The 20,726-nt window shown below is 43.8% G+C and overlaps 1 protein-coding gene and 1 long non-coding RNA gene across 3 annotated transcripts; one reads left to right on the top strand and one right to left on the bottom strand.

Annotated features, from left to right (window-relative positions):
* Window positions 1–821: 821 nt before the first annotated feature.
* LOC139539978 (proline-rich transmembrane protein 4-like) lies at window positions 822–13,119 on the bottom strand. 2 transcript variants are annotated; one of them, XM_071343437.1, is made up of 5 exons: window positions 12,722–13,119; window positions 11,959–12,153; window positions 10,480–10,601; window positions 8,912–9,592; window positions 822–5,847 (listed from the first exon to the last, which is right to left on the bottom strand). In XM_071343437.1, the coding sequence occupies exons 4-5, from the start codon at window positions 9,462–9,464 to the stop codon at window positions 3,683–3,685; spliced, it is 2,718 nt and encodes a 905-aa protein (XP_071199538.1). In that variant the 5' UTR covers window positions 9,465–9,592; window positions 10,480–10,601; window positions 11,959–12,153; window positions 12,722–13,119; the 3' UTR covers window positions 822–3,682. The 2 variants fall into 2 exon arrangements, with proteins under 2 accessions (XP_071199538.1, XP_071199537.1); XM_071343436.1 differs by having other exon boundaries at window positions 10,480–12,153.
* A 2,081-nt stretch (window positions 13,120–15,200) lies between these two features.
* Window positions 15,201–17,368, top strand: LOC139539977 (uncharacterized). The gene is made up of 2 exons (XR_011668043.1): window positions 15,201–15,262; window positions 16,622–17,368. It is a non-coding gene; the product is annotated as an uncharacterized lncRNA (long non-coding RNA).
* The last annotated feature ends 3,358 nt before the right edge of the window (window positions 17,369–20,726 follow it).

The following is a 20,726-nucleotide window of genomic DNA, read 5'->3' as shown; positions in this document are numbered from 1 at the left end:
GGAAACCAACCTTGAATTATCTTGTTTACCAGGGTGAATGTACTGCTAATACCCTGTGGCAGTGAGTGAAGAAATTAGTTTTTTAATGATGAATAGTTTTACTGATGACACAGATTCTTTCATTTCCTCAATTTCCTTCCTGTAGAAGATGTGCAACTAGTTTATAACAGTAGGGCACTGTCAGTTAAATTAGTGACCCACCCGCAACGACAGAACTTCTCCCAGTTTGTTGTGTTAATCTTTGTGTGAAGTGAACATTAGGTGATGAAAGTTGCACAAAAGTAGTTTTTGTTTTCTCCAGAGGTTATACTACAAATCAGGATCAAAGACAGAAATAATGGCTGAATTTCTGGTTCATTAAGAACTAAACTTTTTAGTTGTGTTTTTTTGTTGTTGAGTCAATTATACCATGCCAATTTGTAAAACATGTAAGTTATTTCAGAACATTTAGTTAAGTTAGCAGGCTAACTCTTTGATCATGCTTTGTATTTTATACCTCAGACTTTTAAATTCCTTAATGCTGTACCATGCTATTGCATGAACCAGAATAAAGAAGTTAACTTCAATATAACATCTACTATTCTCCTTATTTGGTGTATGTACAGTATCTGCTATGTTGTGGTTACACTCCCAAAACGGTATGTTGAGTAGGATACATGATATCGTTACATCAATTGCTGCCCATAATGTAATGCCTGACATTATCCTTTTTCCACATCAGCAGAGGGATATGTGGTCTTTGTTTTTCTCACACACTCCCTTCCTACCCTTTCCTCATTCTTTCACTAATTTCCTTCTCTCTCCATTTGTCTCATCCAAAGTTGTCAAAAGCTGTTTAATAGCAACATAAACCACACAAGGCTTACACTACAGAGTTGTGGCAAGACGAACTGAGATTTCATTCATGTGTAAACTATTGCTGCTGACTACAGAAAAAAACAAGTAGTTCAACTGAAACAACTCTCTCTGTGATAGGGCCTATAGATCATGACAATGTATACAGTCAGAGTCCATAAAGGTCTGACTAGAGTGTCACCCATACTGTATTTATTGTTCAGTTGCGGCCAAATATATTGGCACTTTTCGTAGCCCTTTCCTGCAGTCAATAACCAAAGCGCCCTCTTTGGCCTCATGGGTGGAATGTTTTTGCGATTTTCCCAACAACGAAAATCTGGTGGTTCTGTGTCAAACAGTTTTGTTATATTTTAGTCTTCTGTGATGCATATAAAGTGTAGTATTGGGATGCAAACTCAAAATGTAATACATTTCAACTCTATATCTGACATGGTACAGGTGTCTTCTTTTTTTTGTTTGTGGTATATACTTTTGTTTCAAAGTGGATTTGTTTAAGCCTACCAAGAATCACCATGTGTGACCCTGATTTAGCCCACTGCAGTAAAATGTTAAATAATTCCTATTTCTTTTCAAAGAAATTGAAAAAAACGTATTGGATTTTCCTCATTACAGAACCTATTGTATTTTTGTAAACTTAAGTTCACAATTTTAATTGAGAAGATAAAGACAAACAGCATGAACAAAATGATTGCCATCCCGGAGCTAGTACTTGGTTGCACAGCCTTTTGCCAAGATAAGTGCTTTTCAGCAGCAAGTTGCTCAAATTGTTCTATGTTTTAAGCGGTGCCCTCCACCAACTGCTGTTTCCAGCTCTTGCCATAGGTTATGGATGGGATTCAGATCTGGACTTTGCTGCCCACTCCAGAACAGCATCTGTTCTTGAACCTGGGTGTTTTTCTATGTGTGTTTGGGGTCGCTGTCCTGCTGGGAGACCCACAACCTTCAACGGAGACACTGGGTTGAACATTGGATCCAAAACACCTGATAATCTGATTTCGTTATGGGCCGCAGGTAGCCTAGTAGTTAGAGAGTTGGGCCAGTAACCGAAAGGTTGCTAGATTGAATCCCCGAGCTAACAAGGTAAAAATCTGTTGTTTTGTCCCTGAACAAGGCAGTTAACCCGCTGTTCCTAGGCTGTCATTGTAAATAAGAATTTGTTCTTAACTGATTTGCCTGGTTAAATAAAAAATCAAATAAAAAAATGCCTTGCACACGGAATCCAAAACCAAAAACCTATGGCATTTGTCATTATTTTCTCCATTCAAATTGAAAACTTAAGTATACTAAAAAAAATGTGGTTCTGCAATGTTGAAAATCCAATAACAAGGTGTGGAGACAAGTTCTTCTTATTTTAGAAGAAATAGGGAAATATTTAAGAAAAGTGCAAGGGTGCCAATATATTTGTCCGCAACTGTTTGTTCGTATTACTAGAAATAATTATTTTTTCAAACATCATAAACTTAATTTGTTTATCATACCTCATCTACGATGCATGACATACTAGTAGAACTGTTTTCCATGTACATTGTATTTACAATAAAACATACACTGAGTATACCAACCATTAGGAACACCTTCCTAATATTGAGTTACACCCTCCACTTTTGCCCACAGAACATCCTTAATTTGTCAGGGCATGGACTCTATAAGGTGTCGAAAGCATTCCACAGGGATGCTGGCCCATGTTGACTCCAATGCTTCCCACAGTTGTGTCAAATTGGCTGGATGTCCTTCAGGTGATGGAACATTCTTGATACACACAGGAAACTGTTGAGCATGAAAAACCCAACAGGGTTAGAGTTCTTGACACAAACTGGTGCGCCTGGCACCTACTACCATACCCTGTTCAAAGGTACTTAACTATTTTGTCATTCACCCTCTGAATGGCACATATCCATGTCTCAATTGTCTCAAGGCTTAAAAATCCTTCTTTAACCTGTCTCCTCCCATTCATCTACACTGACTGAAGTGGATTTAACAAATGACATCAATAAGGGATCATAACTTTAATCTGGATTCACCTGGTCAGTCTGTCATGGAAAGAGCAGGTGTTCTTACGTTTAGTATACTCTGTATATTTTACACAGTCTTCAATGATATATGTACCGTATGACACAGCGCTACTCATTGTAGAGAAAGGGTTTGAAATATCAGCGGTTGAGCTGTTTTTCAATGAAATTAAAAACGTTGAGTGAGATCTTAGCTTTGGTATCGGGTTCCATTGCTGCATTTGGCACTTGAACAATAGTATAACTCCTGGTTTATATTGGTGTTGTGACTTAAACAGGTACGCTTGTATTGCTTGGTGGTAGGCCACTAGTTATAAATTCTTTATAAGAACAAACTGTTTATTAAAAAACAGCTATAATGTATGAGTTACACTTTATGTTCACTCTCCCCCAGTAGATGGCAATAAAGCATGACGTGATCTTGCATATTGGTATAGTTATCATCAACACTACACTGACATTTCTTATTCAAAGTTCTTCAAATCAGTTCTACTTTGGTTGTTTCAGTAAGTTCATTGTTCATTTAGCACATTTTGGAACTAACTGTACAGTTATATACAGCTTATAACTAATCAAACAGAACTATCTATAAGTCTATGTGTAGAATCCCCATAAAACTGCAACTGATAGTTAGTTCTACCTCTGTACACTTCTGTTGTAGCAGTGCAAAAACTGCTTGATCTGAATGCTAACATCACTCAGTTAAGTCCTTAGCTCTCACTAGAGGTCAATATATAATCTCTGTGCATTATACATGTCATATCCTTACGTCCTTGTGGCACATAGATGACACATGGTTCAAACCCTGTAGCATCTGCCTACAGGTCAATAGTGTCACTGCACACGCTAAGAGCATCGATCTGTCGGCACACGTTGACGAATTCTGCTTGTACGGCCGTATCCCGTTCCAGCAACCTGCTTTCACTCAGGTCCTCTCTGCCCTCCAGCCGCCCCTCCCCCCAACTGTCCTGCGAGGCCGAGCTGAGGGTGCGGTAACGTCTGTGATAGGTAAGGTGGGGGAGTGTCCTGGGCATGCTGCTCTGGGAGGGCTGCCCTCTGGTGGTGTGGGGGTGTGACCATGCCCCTCCTGTCCCTGAGCTGGAGAACAGACCCTGGGAAGACCCACTCAGGGACTCCTGGCACAGATAGCTGGAGTTACTACCTCTCCACCAGCATTCAGGCAGACAGCAGGGATCGCTGTGGCCTGGGAGAATGCATCCCGGCTGGGGAGGCCGTGTAGGAGACATATCCACATCTCCACAGGAAGAGGTCCGGTAGAGGGGACTGTCAGCTGAGCTGTTTCCAGGCCATGAGGCACTCTGGCTGTGGTGGGAGCCAGGGGAGTTCAAGGAGAGGCTGGAAGAGGCGTGGAGCAGCCTGGAGGGGCTGAAAAGGCTGTGGGGGAACAGGGTCTCGCTGTACAGGGCCTGGTCTATGCTGCGGGACAGGTCAATGGGAGAGGGGGGGCGCAGGTCCACTGTGGAGTCAGTTTCCAGACATAGACTACCCTGGGAGGAGCCCTGGGACTCAACCCCAGCTTGAAGTCTCCCTGGTGGGCTTGGAGGATCAGGGAGGTTGGGGTGTCTGGAGGTTTTGGTCTGGCCAGGGTGGGGGTTAAGGTGAGGATGCAGATTCAGTCCATTTGAAGAGGGTTCCATTAGTGTGTAGAGGGGGAGGTCTTCGGACTGGCGCTTCCTGATGACATCACAGACCACCTGCTTCTCTTTCTCCCCAAGGGACCAGGGGTAGTGAGGGGGGAGGATGGGAGAGAGGGGAAGTGGGTGGCTAGGCCCTCCTGCCGGTGAGGCACAGGGCAGCCGCGCCCACGACTCCTGACAGGTGTTGGTGTTGAGTTTAGTCCGGGAGGAGGAGTTAGAGTTGGAGCAACAGAAGAGGAGGGGCTGAGTGCCGATGATTGACAGGGACAGACACACCCCTACCTCACAGAGCCTGCAGCCCAGGTGGTATGCCCACCAAGGCCAGGGCTGGAACCCTGCCCCAGCATTCACCCCTCCGAGCCCTAATGCATGTAACATCCCATACAGCTGAAGCCCCCCACACCCTAACAGGCACAGAGCCCCTCCCACCCCAGCCCTTGCTGCCCTTCTCCACTCCTCAGCCTCAGCGAATGGGCACCGGAACAGCCGCCCCACCAGAACTGGGGAACCTGTTACCTCTCCCTCACCGTCACTCAGCCGTTGGATGTGTTTGGCGTCTTGTCGTACATGGCAGTAGAAGAGGAGGAAGGAGCAGGGGAGGAGGAGGCAGAGGAGGATGAACACTCCCTGGGGGAGCAGGAGAAGAACAGGGAGGCTTGGGAAGACATGGAATAGAGCTATGGAGCCCATGAAGGCCCCGAAGTGCATCAGGGAGAGGAAGAACAAGAGACAAGGCCTGGGCAGGGTGGAGAGAGGGAGGGAGAGAGAGAGGGAAAAATGAAGGGAGAGGTACATGCGAGAGCGGAGGGAGAGAAGAAGGAAGCAGACGGAGAAGGCAGAGGTGAGGCAGGGGAAGGGTAGTTCAGAGAGGAGGAGAGAGCCCAGAGCAGGCAGGTGGTCCTGGTGACTATAAGCATCATACAGCAGAAAGAATGCTCTAGTGCCTCCGGTGGCCAGGAGGAACAGGTGCAGCAGGGTGAAGTAGGGGCTTCCTGGGGGGCAGCGCAGGGGCAGACCTAACAGGCAGAGTACAGATATCAGACCTAATGCAGTGAACACAGATCCCAGACCGTAGATGTGGGCCTCCCAGGCAAAGCCCCAGGTGGCTAGAGCTGAGTTCCAATCAGAATACAGAGGCACAAAGAGAGGAGGGGTTAGAGACAGAAAGGGGCGCTGGGATTGATTGGAGATGATGTCATCGGGGTAAAAGGAGCTCCAGGATTGATCAGTTGTGTTGCAGGGTGTGGCTCTGGTGTCAAGGCTGCAGTCGACGAGAACCGACTCATTGGTGGCCGACTTTGGCCACCCCTCCTCTGGAAACACACCTGCAAAAACAGAAACAAAGATTCTTGAAACTGATGCCCAAATCAACCACTTGCCCCTGGAATTTCATTGGGTGAAATATCAGGGAGAGAGAGGGAGAGCAAGAGAGCTAATCCATTATAAAAGTACATTCTTGTAACTGGGAATCTCTAACTGGGTCAGAGAGAGAGAGAGCCAGGGGAGAGAGAGAGAAAGGGTGGGAGGGAGGGACAGAGAGCAAGAGAGGGAGAGAGAGACTGTGTTCAGATGAGGTAGTTTTGACCCCATTGCTGTTCTCATTTGTGTAACTATTTATAATCACAAGCACACTCTTATAACTAACATATCAATAATAACATAATATGGCAAGAAAAAGTATGTGAACCCTTTGGAATTACCTGGATTTCTGCATAAATTGGTCATCAAATTTAATCTGATCTTCATCTAAGTCACAACAATAGACAAATATAGTGTGCTTAAACTAATAACACACAAATTATTGTAATTTTCTTGTCTATACTGAATACATCATTTACACATTCACAGTGTAGGTTGATGAACCCCTAGGCTAATTGAAGTCAGGAGTCAGCTAACCTGGAGTCCAATCAATGAGATGAGATTGGAGATGTTGGTTAGAGCTGCCTTGCCCTATAAAAAACACTCACAAAATTTGAGTTTGCTATTCACAAGAAGTATTGCCTGATGTGAACCATGCCTCGACCAAAAGAGATCTCAGAAGACCTCAGATTAAGAATTATTGACTTGCATAAAGCTCGAAAGGGTTACAAAAGTATCTCTAAAAGCCTTGATGTTCATCAGTCCACAGTAAGACAAATTGTCTATAAATGAAGAAAGTTCAGCACTGTTGCTACTCTCCCTAGGAGTGGCCGTCCTGCAAAGATGACTGCAAGAGCACAGCGCAGAATGCTTAATGAGGTTAAGAAGAATCCTAGAGTGTCAGCTAAAGACTTACATACATTTCTGGAACATGCTAACATCTCTATTGAAGAGTCTAAGATATGTAAAACACTAAACAAGACTGGTGTTCATGGGAGGACGAAGCCACTGCTGTCCAAAAAAAACATTGCTGCACATCTGAAGTTTGCAAAAGTGCACCTGGATGTTCCACAGCGCTACTGGCAAAATATTCTGTGGACAGATGAAACTACAGTTGTGTTTGGAAGGAACACACAACACTATGTGTGGAGAAAAAAAGGCACAGAACTCCAACAGCAAAACCTCATCCCAACTGTAAAGTATGGTGGCGGGAGCATCATGGTTTGGGGTAGCTTTGCTGCCTCAGGGCCTTGACAGCTTGCTATCATCAACGGAATTTTTTTTTCTCCAGAGTTTATCAAGACATTTTGCAGGAGATTGTTAGGCTATCTGTTGAAGCTCAACAGAAGTTGGGTGATGCAACAGGACAACGACCCAAAACACTGATGCAACAGAAGAAAATACGCCTTCTGGAGTGGCCCAGTCAGAGTCCTGACTTCAACCCGATTGAGATGCTGTAGCATGACCTCGAGACAGCAGTTCACACAAGACATCCCAAGAACATTGCTGAACTGAAACAGTTTTGTAAAGTGGAATGGTCCAAAATTCCTCCAGACCATTGTGCAGGTCAGATCCGCAACTACAGAAAACATTTGGTTGAGGTTATTGCTGCCAAAGGAGGGTAAACCAGTTATTAAAACCAAAGGTTCACATTCTTTTTCCACCCTGCACTGTGAATGTTTACACGGTGTGTTCAATAAAGACATGAAAACGTATAATTGTTTATGTGTTTTTAGTTTAAGCAGACTGTGTTAGTCTATTGTTGTGACCTAGATCAAATTGTATGGCCAATTTATTCAGAAATCCAGGTATTTCCAAAGGGTTCACATACTTTTTCTTGCTACTGTATTCTATACTGTATGTCTGTCCCCTATGATTACATAACATCTGAATAATGTAGACAAGTCCATTCCCTATGTGCCTGCCTACTGCCTACTGAGCTCTACAACAAGACCTTCTCTGGTCTCTTCTCTTCATGTGTGTGTGTGTGTGTGTGTGTGTGTGTGTGTGTGTGAGAGAGAGAGATGTGAGACACAGAGCTAACCCAGTTCTGTCTCCCTCCCTCTTAGACCTTTTACTACCCTCTATCTATGCTCTCTACCCCTCCCTGGCTGGAGAGGCAAGATGCTTCTACAATGTCCTATATAAAACCACCAGTCCACTGTGTTTCTCATTCACATCTCATTTACTGTCCTCACACAAAGGAATTCATTAACAGTCTCCCTCAGCGTAGCTGTTTAAGAAGATAGGACAGCAAGGGAGAGAAATAAAGTGTGTCTGTGACAGAGTAGAAAAGAAGAGGAGAGTGAGAGGTGGTAGAGATGGATGGAAGATGGAGGGGAGAGATGAAGGGGGAGATTGAGGGGGGAGAGAAGGAGGATTGATGGAGTGGGAGAGAAGGAGATGAGAGAAGGAGAGGAGAGAATGAGAAAGAGAGAGAGGAGAGAGAGGGAGAGGCGTGACGTAAACCACCCTGTGAATATAAAACTGTGTTTGACAGCAGAATACATATCACACATTCACAGAGCAGGCACAGAGCAGACATAGAGCAGACATAGAGGAGGCACAGAGCAGACATAGAGCAGGCACAGAGCAGACATAGAGCAGGCATAGAGCAGACATAGAGCAGGCACAGAGCAGACATAGAGCAGATATAGAGAAGGCACAGAGCAGACAGAGAAGACAAGTCACCTTCCAACACACACTTCAATAGCAAACACACACACTACTAATACTACTACAACTACAACTGCTACAGGGGCATGTAAACACCAAACACACATTGTACTTCATGATATCAGAGGTAGGATGTCGTGAACAGAAAATATATAAGGGGTTACTCTCATCACACTGCCACAGTAAATCAGTACATTCACCACCAATATTTTACAAAATCGAAAATAGGTCAATTCTGCCAAATATCCTATAAATACTAGGGAAGACTATTCTTACCAACACCCTGAGGGTGTTGTAAAAGTGGACATATCACTGTGACATGGGGGTGAAGGGATGGGGGTTGGATGCTCTTACTTGTGTCTGTTCCTGTTTCCTCTGTGAAGTCCTGTAACTCGTCTCCAATCTCTTCCATCACGATATCTCCCTCCAGTATGTCTCTCTGTTGAGTGGCTGAGAAGTCCAGAGCTAACAACTCTCTGTTTGTGGCCTGGGCTCTGGGTTGGTGTTGGTCCGCGTCAGTAGTAGACCCTAGCTGTGCATTCACTGGGGCTGGTGATGTAGGTCTAGTGAGTGGATTAAAGCCTTGGGTCTCTGTGTAGTCACTGATAGTTCCCCGAAACTCATCTTTGTTGTCCTTTTTCTCAGTTTCCTCAGGTGCCAGTGTGGAGTCTTTCAGCCCTGGAAACCAGTCCAGAGAGTCGGCCCTTCTGGCTCCAGCTGTGGGGACTACAGGAGCCCAGGAGGGCCATACAGTGCTGTGTGAGGCCAGTACTGGGACGTCGATCTGTGTGTCTGTATGTGGGTGTGGTGGTGCCTTTGTGGCGCCCTCTGGGGCCAAGGTAAAGGCTTGAAGATGGAGGAGAGGAGCAAGGGAGAGGAGGAGAGAGGTCCACATCACAGCAGCCATGATGGAGACCCTATAGTGTAATATTCTCTTTGAAGTCACATGAGGCAGGTAAACATTGCTGTCCAATCACATGATTCCCAACGAACACTTCTTTCAGCTCAATGCCACATACTTAAGAATAGGCTCACCTGCAGAACCCAGACAACACACACCTCACAGTCAAATAAAACCACATTATATTTGTCACATGCTTCGTAAACAACAGGTGTAGACTAACAGTGAAATCCTTACTTATGGGCCTTTCCCAACAGTACAGAGAGAAAGAAAATAGAGAAATAATAGAAAAGTAATAACATGTAATAATAAAAGTAATAATAAATACACAATTAGTAACGATAACTTGGCTATATACATGGGGTACCAGTACTGAGTCGATGTGTAGAGGTACGAAGTAATTGAAGAAGATATGTACATATAATTAGGAATAAAGTGACTACGTAACATGATAGATAATAAACAGTAGCAGCTGTGTATGTGATGAGTCAAAAAAGTTAGTGCAAAAAGGGTCAATGCAGATAGTCCGGGTGACTATTGGTTAACTATTTAACTAACTATTTAGAAATCTTATGGCTTGGGGGTTGAAGCTGATCAGGGTCCTGTTGGTTCCAGACTTGGTGCATCGGTACCACTTGCTGTGCGGTAGAAGAGAAAAAAGTCTATGACTTGGGTGCCTGGAGTCTTAAAAAATGTTTAGGGCCTTCCTCGCAGTCAGCATACAAAGAAACTGTAGCAGTGTCCTCTCCTCCTCCACTAGAAAAAACAAACTCTCCCATGTACGCATGCATACCTAATTTAGATTTTTTTTCTGCCTATCTCTGCAAATGTACTCAGAAAGTAGCACAGCACTCACCATTGATATGCACAGCGACACCAACCACTTGAATCTATCCCTCTCCAGCAATCTCTCTTCTTTGTCTCTTCACAACTCCCCCACCCCTGCCTCAGTCTTCTAGACCCTCTTATTTTTCAGACAGCAGACAAATATCACACATACACACACATTTGTAGTACTTACTGCATCCTTCTGCTCTCCATCAGACAGGACAGGTCCCAGCTCAGCCAAGCAACAACAATCCCCTCTGTCCCACACCACACTGCTGCTGCCTCCGCTGCTGCCACATAGATCCCTCCGTCTGTCTGTGTGAGAGTGTGAGTTACAGGCTCACTCCTCTTCTCAGTATCATTCACATACTCTCCCCCTCTCTTTCCGTCCCTCCCTCGTTCAGTTTCTCTCTTCTTCTGATGTGTGCCGGGAATGCATGGTTCCCGTGGATACACCTCACTGTGTAAATTATTTATCATTGCGGTCTGGTCATACATTCACATGTCAGTGAGAATAAATCATTAATTGGAGGATGGCACTGTGCATATAGAATTAACTATCAGATCAATACAGTGTATTGGATGTAATTTGCGGCTTGAGTTTAAACCAACCCTCTCTGTGATACTTTACATAAAAGCAATAGTCAGTGTAAAAGTGACTACAAATTAAAAGTACGTCACAATTTATGGTACACACATCACAAGGAATTTGTAACTTCTTTGTGAGCCTAGCACGCACAACTGGTGTTTTATATTGTTATGGGGTGTGTGTCCTCTGCCCTGTCATCACACCATCTATCTATCTCTCGTTATCTGTCTCCTTCTACTCAACATGTTGATGTCATCAGACTCTGATAGATATAGTACTGTATCTCCCTGTGGGGTAAAGTCCAGGCTCATCTCCTCATTTAATTCCTCTGTGGATACTTGAAAATAAACACTGATCCACATACTGTACCTTGTTAATCTGTGTACATCTTCAATCTGTACTCTGACTGACCAGAGTTGAATAGGATGATATTGGCCATTGTACTGTATCTACTGTATATTATAGATCTGCTCTGCTAGTATACGACTGACTGGGGGTTGGATTATGGGTGAGCGTCATTGATTACAGCAGTGCATTCACAGAGCATGAACCAATGCGTCTAGCCACTGTCTATGCAGTATCATAGAGCAATAACAAAGCTGCATTGAGATATTGTATTCCAGTATGTATTTTTTTTTGATACTGACCAAAAATCAATTGGATTTAGAGCAATGATGAATGGATCGTCTTCAGTATCAATATCTCCTTCATCTCTCCTGTCTGTTGGTCAGACTATCAGGCAGGTTTGCGCTGATAGAACAGAAAGCTCTTATTTATTCCTGTAGACACTGTAGAGTAGCTCGTCCCTGACCTATTTATATACCTGGGGAACATCAAACAGACACACAGGCCGGCAGGAAGACAGCCATCGGTGTAGAATGAGATAGTTTGGTTTCAGGATTGAGGCATTATCTGTCTCTGGGAAACAGCAGAGTTAATGATCCATAACCAGAGAGAGGCCCAATACTTGATGATGGATCAATGATGGATCAATAACAGTAAACAGGACCTGCTCACAATGGGGTAAGCCTAGGGGTGGAGGGTCACAGAGTACAGGGTAGTCACCTGGGGTAAAAAACTTACCAGGCATTAAACCAGGGGTGTTCTGTACCACTCAAAACTGTGTTAGCCAGCTGAGCTGAAGCTCTGGGACCAAACACCAGTCTTCAGGTTTCACACAACAGTTGGCCAGCCCTGCTGTAGGGGGTTAGGAGATCCACACCAGAGCCGACTGACACTCGGAGTGATGACCACACAGGAGGCACCAACCAGCCGGAACTAAGGGTGTAAGGAGAGGAACAATGACTGACCAAACACATGACCTCAGCGTTGGGCATGGCCAACCCCCCAAAAAAGTACCTACACACACTTATACACAGGAGAACACTCACACACAAGCTTGCACAGAAACACACACTCGGGAACACTCTAACACGCATACACAACTACATGCACATACACACCACGCACACACATACACACACCACGCATACACGCACATGCGCACACAGACATCAAGCACACACACATCACGCCTGAGCGCGCATACACCGTCTGCCTGCATGGCTGCTGAGTCAGGCCTGACAGGGGATGAGTTGTCCAAACTGGGGGCCCAATGTGTTCTATGTGTGTGAGTCAGAAAGGCTGCATGATTTGCATGTTAGAGAGATATAGGCCAGCTCATATCTGGCAATGAGAATTGCAGCATAAGCTGCAGAGCATACTGTAACAGCCATATTGAATTAATTAAATACTCTTAAAACACATGGTTGTTTCAACTATGAGAAAATAACACACACACACGTTAAAATGATCGAGGATAAAAACATAATAAATAATTACAAACGTTATGTATTTCCATTTGGGTCCTCAACTTTCAAGTTCTTCAATTCAGAATTCACAAAAGAAAAGTCACAACAATGCATTCATCTACAGATGTTTCTCCTTGACAAAAGCACAGCCTTCCAATTGTCTTAAGGAATTAAAAGATACACGCGTTTTCGCTCACTCCGAAAAATAATTCGGTCTTCAAAATAACACACATTTACAGTAAAGGACGCGTTAAAAATACAAGGGACTATCACTAAAGTGTTGACGACACTCTAAAATGAAACCGTTATCAACTCTTCAGAATTAAGTTATGAAACCTTATTCAATGAAAATAAAATGGTCTTTGTTTGGATAAAATTAGAGTGCTCAAAAGTGTTTATTTAGCTGTTGTTTAAATGACCTAACGATCATAGGAACGATTTCACCAGCTTGTGACATGAGTACAGTGTTGCCAACTAATTTTCAGGGGAAGTTGCTAGAGGCAGGTTGATTTGTTGCTAAAAGTTATTAAATGACGTTGTGATGTCATTGCGTGATAAGGTAAAAGTGCGTCATTACGTTGAATACACAATAACGTTACTCAAATTGACTGGCCAGATCGGCAAAAAATATGATTTGACATTTGTTCAGGTACTTTTCTGTACAATTTTGATTGAGACATGTTGATTGATGTTGTAAGTTCTGTTCGAGATCAAACATTCGTGACCAACTATATTCATTGGGTTTGGCTCGTCGAACTCGTACTGCTGCTGCAGTCAGCCAACAATGTTTTGCTGAAAATGCTGCTGGCCTGCTGCTGCCTGTGCACGAGTTGAGCGCATGCTGCAGACGTCACTCACATTGCACTTTTGCAGCCAGGCACGTGTGTTGTGACTGAGTGTGTGACAGAGAACATTGTGTTTGTGTCATTTAGAGGGAAATTGCGTGCATTTTAGCGTTTGAGTCACTTTTCAAAAGTTGCTAAAAGTTCAAAATAAATGTTTAAAAGTAGCTACATTTGTTGCTAGGTGCTATTTGAAAAAAGAGTTGCCAGGGTAGTCTGGAAAGTTGCTAAATTGGCATCACTGCATGAGTACTGTCTCTAATGAGTACTTCGTGGACGTTGGGGCGTAGCGACATGGCACACGTTGAAGAGTTACCGTTCTCCTGGATTTTTTTCTTCAAACTAAGAGTCCCCCTGCAAAGACATGCTAAACTTTGCACTCTAGTGCAGTGTTTCCCATCCCCGGTCCTCGAGTACCACCAACAGCACACATTTTCATTGTAGCCGTGGACAAACACGCCTCATTCAACTCATTGAGGGCCTGATGATTAGTTGACAAGTTGAGTCAGGTGTGCTTGTCCAGGGTTACAATAAAAAAGTGAACTGTTGGGGGTACCGAAGAAACAGGGTTGGGAAACTGTTTTCCCAACATTGCAACCGCCTTTGAAAAAATAAATACATAATTTGATGTATTATTTATACCAGCATTTATATTCTAACTTTACACAGATGCTGGTATGTTGAAAGGTATTGTGTAGGCTATATTTAAAGAAAAACGTTTAATAAATACAAATATATGTTGTTGGAATTACTCAATAGAGTCTGCTAAACTTAAATTGGTCTTTTGTGCTGGGCAATGGATTTAACGGATTTAGTACTGGTGACTCCTTACTCCACCCACTCCATTGCAATACACAGTATATATAGAATACTTATAGTATTGGGTGGTAGAGAAAAAAATGTTACTACCTGTCTCATATAGACTGGGGTGGGAAATACTCAGTTGGGTCTCTACTAACCAAATATGGTTAGTTTTGGAGGGGGACTGTGTCGCCCGGCCTGCTGCTGGCTTTTCATTGTTGGAGCTAGAAACACAAGCATTTCTCTACACCCGCAATAACATCTGCTAAACACATGTATGTGACAAATACAATTTGATTTGCTGGCTTTTCATTCCGCCCCCTCCATAGCCCCCAATGCAATGTACTGTAATAGACTGTACATGGTATACATACTGGCTTGTAGAGATAACTTTTCTACCTGTCTCAGCTGAGACTGAGCATTTCCCACTCCACTTTAGCTGAGACAGGTAGAAAAGTTATCTCTACAAGCCCAAATGTATCCTATGTACAGTCTATTACAGTGTAATGCATTGGGGGCTATGGTGGGGGCAGAGTGAAAAGACAACAGCAGGCTGTGTGACAGTCCCCCCCAAAAAGTAACCATATTTGGTTATTAGAGACCCTACTGACTATTTCCCACCCCACTTTAGCTCAGACAGGTGAAAAAGTTATCTCTACAACCCAATATTCTCAACATACCAGTGTCAACATAGTATTTTTTCATTATTGGTCTTTAAAAAAAAAGTCAAATCATATGTTTTATTTGTTTTCATAAATTACTCATTGCCTTTCTTGTTGACACAATAAAAGTGGCCATTGATTAAAATTCCATATCTTTTGAATGAGTTATCCACATTGCAAGGTTTCGTCATTACATATTAACGTGACGTCATTTATGCTGCTGGCAAAATACTAGTCGCTGAAGCGTTTTGTGAGTGAAGCATTTTCACAGGTAAGGAATGTTCTCATATGATAGCTAGCTAGTTAGCAGCCTTCCAATGTTTTGATGTGTCAATACAGGATTTGATATTAAACCATTAGCAACATCAGAATTTAGCTAGGTCCTGTCGACCACGAAAAAATTGAGTAGCTAGCTAGCTAAGTGATTGGAATTGTTTACTTGCGGTAAAATAGCTAGTTAACGTTAATTATGCCAGTTTCGACAGATCATGTTTTTGAGTTATTGAATTAATCTTGCTCACTAATTGCCCGTTAATATGCCTTTTAAAAATGTGTAATGATTACCAATTAACCTAGCATCTTTTTGTATTGATATTATCAGTGTGCAACATCCTATGTTGCCCGAAAATGGTTGTGGAAAATTGTGTTTTATTGAGACGGCACACATTTTCAATTTTTTTCCCCAACTGACTGCCATTAAAGCTAGTTACGGAGGAAAATTATGCTTTTGCAGCCTGAATGGAGGATGCTTTAGGTACGAGCCGGTCCACGGGGGACACAAGTATGTTACCGACTGGGCATATCAAACCTAGACGATAGTGCAGATCTAGCGGCCACCATCGGCTTCCTAGGCTAGTTACACAGTCTGAAACTAAGCACTACAAAAACGTGGAAAGGTAATTTACAAGCCAGAATATTGAGTACAAATACATTTTACTCTACCGCATGTCTGTGCGGTTGGTCCTTCTGCTGGTGGAAATTGGAGACAAAATATCTGCAGGAAAGTAGCTATTATTTACGATTACTTTTTAGAAAGCTGGTACCGCTGTTGACATTTTTATCATCTGGCACATGAGTAAAAAATTAACACCTGAGGGTCACGGTTATTATGTATGCATTGCTTGCATGTACTGTCTTGTGCACTGCATGTCTTAGGTGATGAGTTAACAAATCGTGATAGCCACACACAGGGACCCACGGTTTGAAGTCTGTTTAATAAAATGTTCCTGTGGGTATACATTTCCACCTGCAGAAGGACCAACTGTCCAGACTACCTGTAGAGTAAACTGACATTTTCGATATTTAACTACTGGCTTTCAGCAGACTGTTCGTTTTTTTTTGCAACACTAGTGTGGCAATACAGCGTTGCTAAAAGCAGCTATGTTTGCACATGCAGTGTGCCCTTGAGAAAGTCAGGGGTCCGACTGCTAGAGCTAGAACAACCTCATAGTTGTCAATAGGCTAGCTTGCAATTAATTAACACATAAATAACTGAATGAATAAATAATTGACTATGGTCAAATTACAATACAATAGAAGTACTAGATATCTATAATGTTACATTATGTTTATAGAGCAAATCTGTCTATAAAATATAATTTTTCAATTTCTCATTATTTTCCCCTTCCAGACCAACGCCTTTACCACAGCTGCCTTATTGCACTGCCAGCACCCCCTACAGGCTTCCTAACTCAGCGCTCACTGTCCCATCTTGCTGTCACCATGCTATTCCGTGGGGTCACAGCTCACCGCATCAGCAAGACCATCACCTTGTACCTGAACGAGACAGCGTCACCTAAACCTTCACCTGGGCCTCCCATTGGCTCTCTGTCTGCCCTGAACGATGCAGCATGTACCCCACCAGCCATTACCCCAGGCCCAACCAATGCTAATGCTTCCCTGGTTGGGGTCGCGACCCCAGGCTGTGGCCAAGTACTGTGAGATCTACTTCCGTATAGGCTTCGATGTGCTCATAGTTTCAGTATGGTCCCTCTCAAGGCCAAGATGTGACCCCAGGCAGGACTCACTCGACTGTGGTCCGGTCCAGAAACAATCCCTATTCCCATCCACTACCCCTTAGGCCCTCAGCATGGCCCCCATCAAGGCCAAGTTACCACAGGACACAGCTATGGTCCAGTCCAGAAATAGTCTCTAGCCCAGTGGTATTCAATGCTTTTCAGCCGGGACCCCATTTTATTTCAGCCAGAACTTCTGGGAACCCCATTTTTGTAGTGCAAATTTCTCCCTACCCCACCGGAAATCTAATGACACAACCTTAAAATCGGTGAATTACAATTTTTACATGAACAAATAATCTTTAATTCATTATATTTTCAAAATGAAAAGAAACCAATAAATAAATGTACTCAATATTTTATTTTTCAAATGATCTTTCTCAACAACAAAAAATATATACACTACCATTCAAAAGTTTGGGGTCACTTAGAAATGTCCTTGTTTTTGAAAGAAAAGCTAATTTGTTGTCCATTAAAATAACATCAAATGAATCAGAAATACAGTAGACATTGTTAATGTTGTAAATGACTATTGTAGCTGGAAAGGGCTGATTTATGGAATATCTACAGAGGCCCATTATCAGCAACCGTCACTCCTGTGTTCCAATGACACATTGTGTTAGCTAATCCAAGTTTATCCTTTTAAAAGTCTAATTGATCATTAAAAAACCCTCGTGCAATTATGTTAGCACAGCTGAAAACTGTTAGTACTCGCAAAACACCAGTCTCAACAGTCAAGAGGTGAATCCGGGATGCTGGCCTTCTAGGCAGAGTTGCAAAGAAAAAGCCATATCTCAGACTGGCCAATAAAGAGTAAAGATTAAAATGGGCAAAAGAACACAGACACTGGACAGAGGAACTGTGCCTAGAAGGCCAGCATCCCGGAGTCGCCTCTTCACTGTTCAAATCAAAGTTTATTTGTCACTTGCGCCGAATACAACAGGTGTAGACCTTACAGTGAAATGCTTACTTACAGGCTCTAACCAATAGTGCAAAAAAGGTGTTAGGTGAACAATAGGTAAGTAAGGAAATAAAACGACAGTAAAAAGACAGGCTATATACAGTAGCGAGGCTATAAAAGTAGCGAGGCTACAAACACACCGGTTAGTCAGACTGATTGAGGTAGTATGTACATGTAGATATGGTTAAAGTGACTATGCATATATGATGAACAGAGAGTAGCAGTAGTGTAAAAGGGGTTGGCGGGTGCTGGGTGGGACACAATGCAGATAGCCCGGTTAGCCAATGTGCGGGAGCACTGGTTGGTCGGCCCAATTGATGTAGTATGTACATGAATGTATAGTTAAAGTGACTATGCATATATGATAAACAGAGTAGCAGCAGCGTAAAAAGAGGGTTTGGGGGGGGCACACAATGCAAATAGTCCGGGTAGCCATTTGATTACCTGTTCAGGAGTCTTATGGCTTGGGGGTAAAAACTGTTGAGAAGCCTTTTTGTCCTAGACTTGGCACTCCGGTACCGCTTGCCATGTGGTAGTAGAGAGAACAGTCTATGACTGGGGTGGCTGGGGTCTTTGACAATTTTTAGGGCCTTCCTCTGACACCGCCTGGTGTAGAGGTCCTGGATGGCAGGCAGCTTAGCACCTGTGATGTACTGGGCCGTACGCACTACCCTCTGTAGTGCCTTGCGGTCAGAGGCCGAGCAATTGCCGTACCAGGCAGTGATGCAACCAGTCAGGATGCTCTCGATGTTGCAGCTGTAGAACCTTTTGAGGATCTCAGAACCTATGCCAAATCTTTTTAGTTTCCTGAGGGGGAATGGGCTTTGTCATGCCCTCTTCACGACTGTCTTGGTGTGTTTGGACCATTCTAGTTTGTTGTTGATGTGGATACCGAGGAACTTGAAGCTCTCAACCTGCTCCACTACAGCCCCGTCGATGAGAATTGGGGCGTGCTCAGTCCTCCTTTTCCTGTAGTCCACAATCATCTCGTTAGTCTTGGCTACGTTGAGGGATAGGTTGTTATTCTGGCACGACACGGCCAGGTCTCTGACCTCCCTATAGGCTGTCTCGTCGTTGTCTGTGATCAGGCCTACCACTGTTGTGTCGTCTGCAAACTTAATGATGGTGTTGGAGTCGTGCCTGGCCATGCAGTCGTGGGTGAACAGGGAGTATAGGAGGGGACTGAGTACGCACCCCTGTGGAGCTCCAGTGTTGAGGATCAGCGTGGGAGATGTGTTGCTACCTACACTCACCACCTGGGGGCGGCCCGTCAGGAAGTCCAGGATCCAGTTGCAGAGAGAGGTGTTTAGTCACAGGATCCTTAGCTTAGTGATGAGCTTTGAGTGTACTATGGTGTTGAACGCTGAGCTGTAGTCAATGAATAGCATTCTCACATAAGTGTTCCTTTTGTCCAGGTGGGAAAGGGCAGTGTGGAGTGCAATAGAGATTGTATCATCTGTGGATCTGTTTGGGCGGTATGCAAATTGGAGTGGGTTTAGGGTTTCTGGGATACGGGTGTTGATGTGAGCCATTACCAGCCTTTCAAAGCACTTCATGGCTACGGACGTGAGTGCTACGGGTCTGTAGTCATTTAGGCAGGTTGCCTTTGTGTTCTTGGGCACAGGGACTATGGTGGTCTGCTTGAAACATGTTGGTATTACAGACTCAATCAGGGACATGTTGAAAATGTCAGTGAAGACACCTGCCAGTTGGTCAGCACACGTCCTGGTAATCCGTCTGGCCCCGCAGCCTTGTGTATGTTGACCTGTTTAAAGGTTTTACTCATGTCGGCTACGGAGAGCGTGATCACGCAGTCGTCCGGAACAGCTGATGCTCTCATGCATGCCTCAATGTTGCTTGCCTCGATGCGAGCATAGAAGTGATTTAGCTCATCTGGTAGGCTCGTGTCACTGGGCAGCTCGCGGCTGTACTTCCCTTTGTAGTCTGTAATAGTTTGCAAGCACTGCCACATAAGACGAGCGTCGAAGCCGGTGTAGTATGATTCAAGCTTAGCCCTGTATTGACGCTTTGCCTGTTTGATGGTTCGTCGCAGGGCATAGCACGATTTCTTGTAAGCTTCCGGGTTAGAGTCCCGCACCTTAATGTCACGCCCTGACCGTAGTGATCTTTTTATGTCTCTATTTTGGTTTGGTCAGGGTGTGATTTGGGTGGGCATTCTATGTTCATTTTCTATGTTTTGTATTTCTTTGTGTTTGGCCGGGTGTGGTTCTCAGAGGCAGCTGTCTATCGTTGTCTCTGATTGAGAACCATACTTAGGTAGCTTTTTCCCACATGGTTCTTTTGGGTAGTTATTTTCTGTTTAGGGTTTTTGCACCAGACAGGACTGTTTCGGTTTCGGTTATTCACTTTGTTATTTTGTTATAGTGTTCAGTTTCAATAAAAAGCATGAACACTTACCACGCTGCGCTTTGGTCCGATTCCTGTTCTTCAGACGACGAAAACCGTTACAGCATAGCAGGATTTCTTGTAAGCTTCCCGGGTTAGAGTCCCGCACTTTGAAAGCGGCAGCTCTACCCTTTAGCTCAGTGCGAATGTTGCCTGTAATCCATGGCTTCTGGTTGGGATATGTACGTACAGTTACTGTGGGGACGACGTCCTCAATGCACTTATTGATAAAGCCAGTGACTGATGTGGTGTACTCCTCAATGCCATCGGAAGAATCCCGGAACATGTTCCAGTCTGTGATAGCAAAACAGTCCTATAGTTTAGCATCTGCTTCATCTGACCACTTTTTTATA

Source organism: Salvelinus alpinus, chromosome 15, assembly GCF_045679555.1.
Source record: "Salvelinus alpinus chromosome 15, SLU_Salpinus.1, whole genome shotgun sequence".
Classification (NCBI taxonomy): domain Eukaryota; kingdom Metazoa; phylum Chordata; class Actinopteri; order Salmoniformes; family Salmonidae; genus Salvelinus; species Salvelinus alpinus.
The sequence above is the reverse complement of the archived record's forward strand: the minus strand, read 5'-3'. Positions and strand labels throughout refer to the sequence as shown.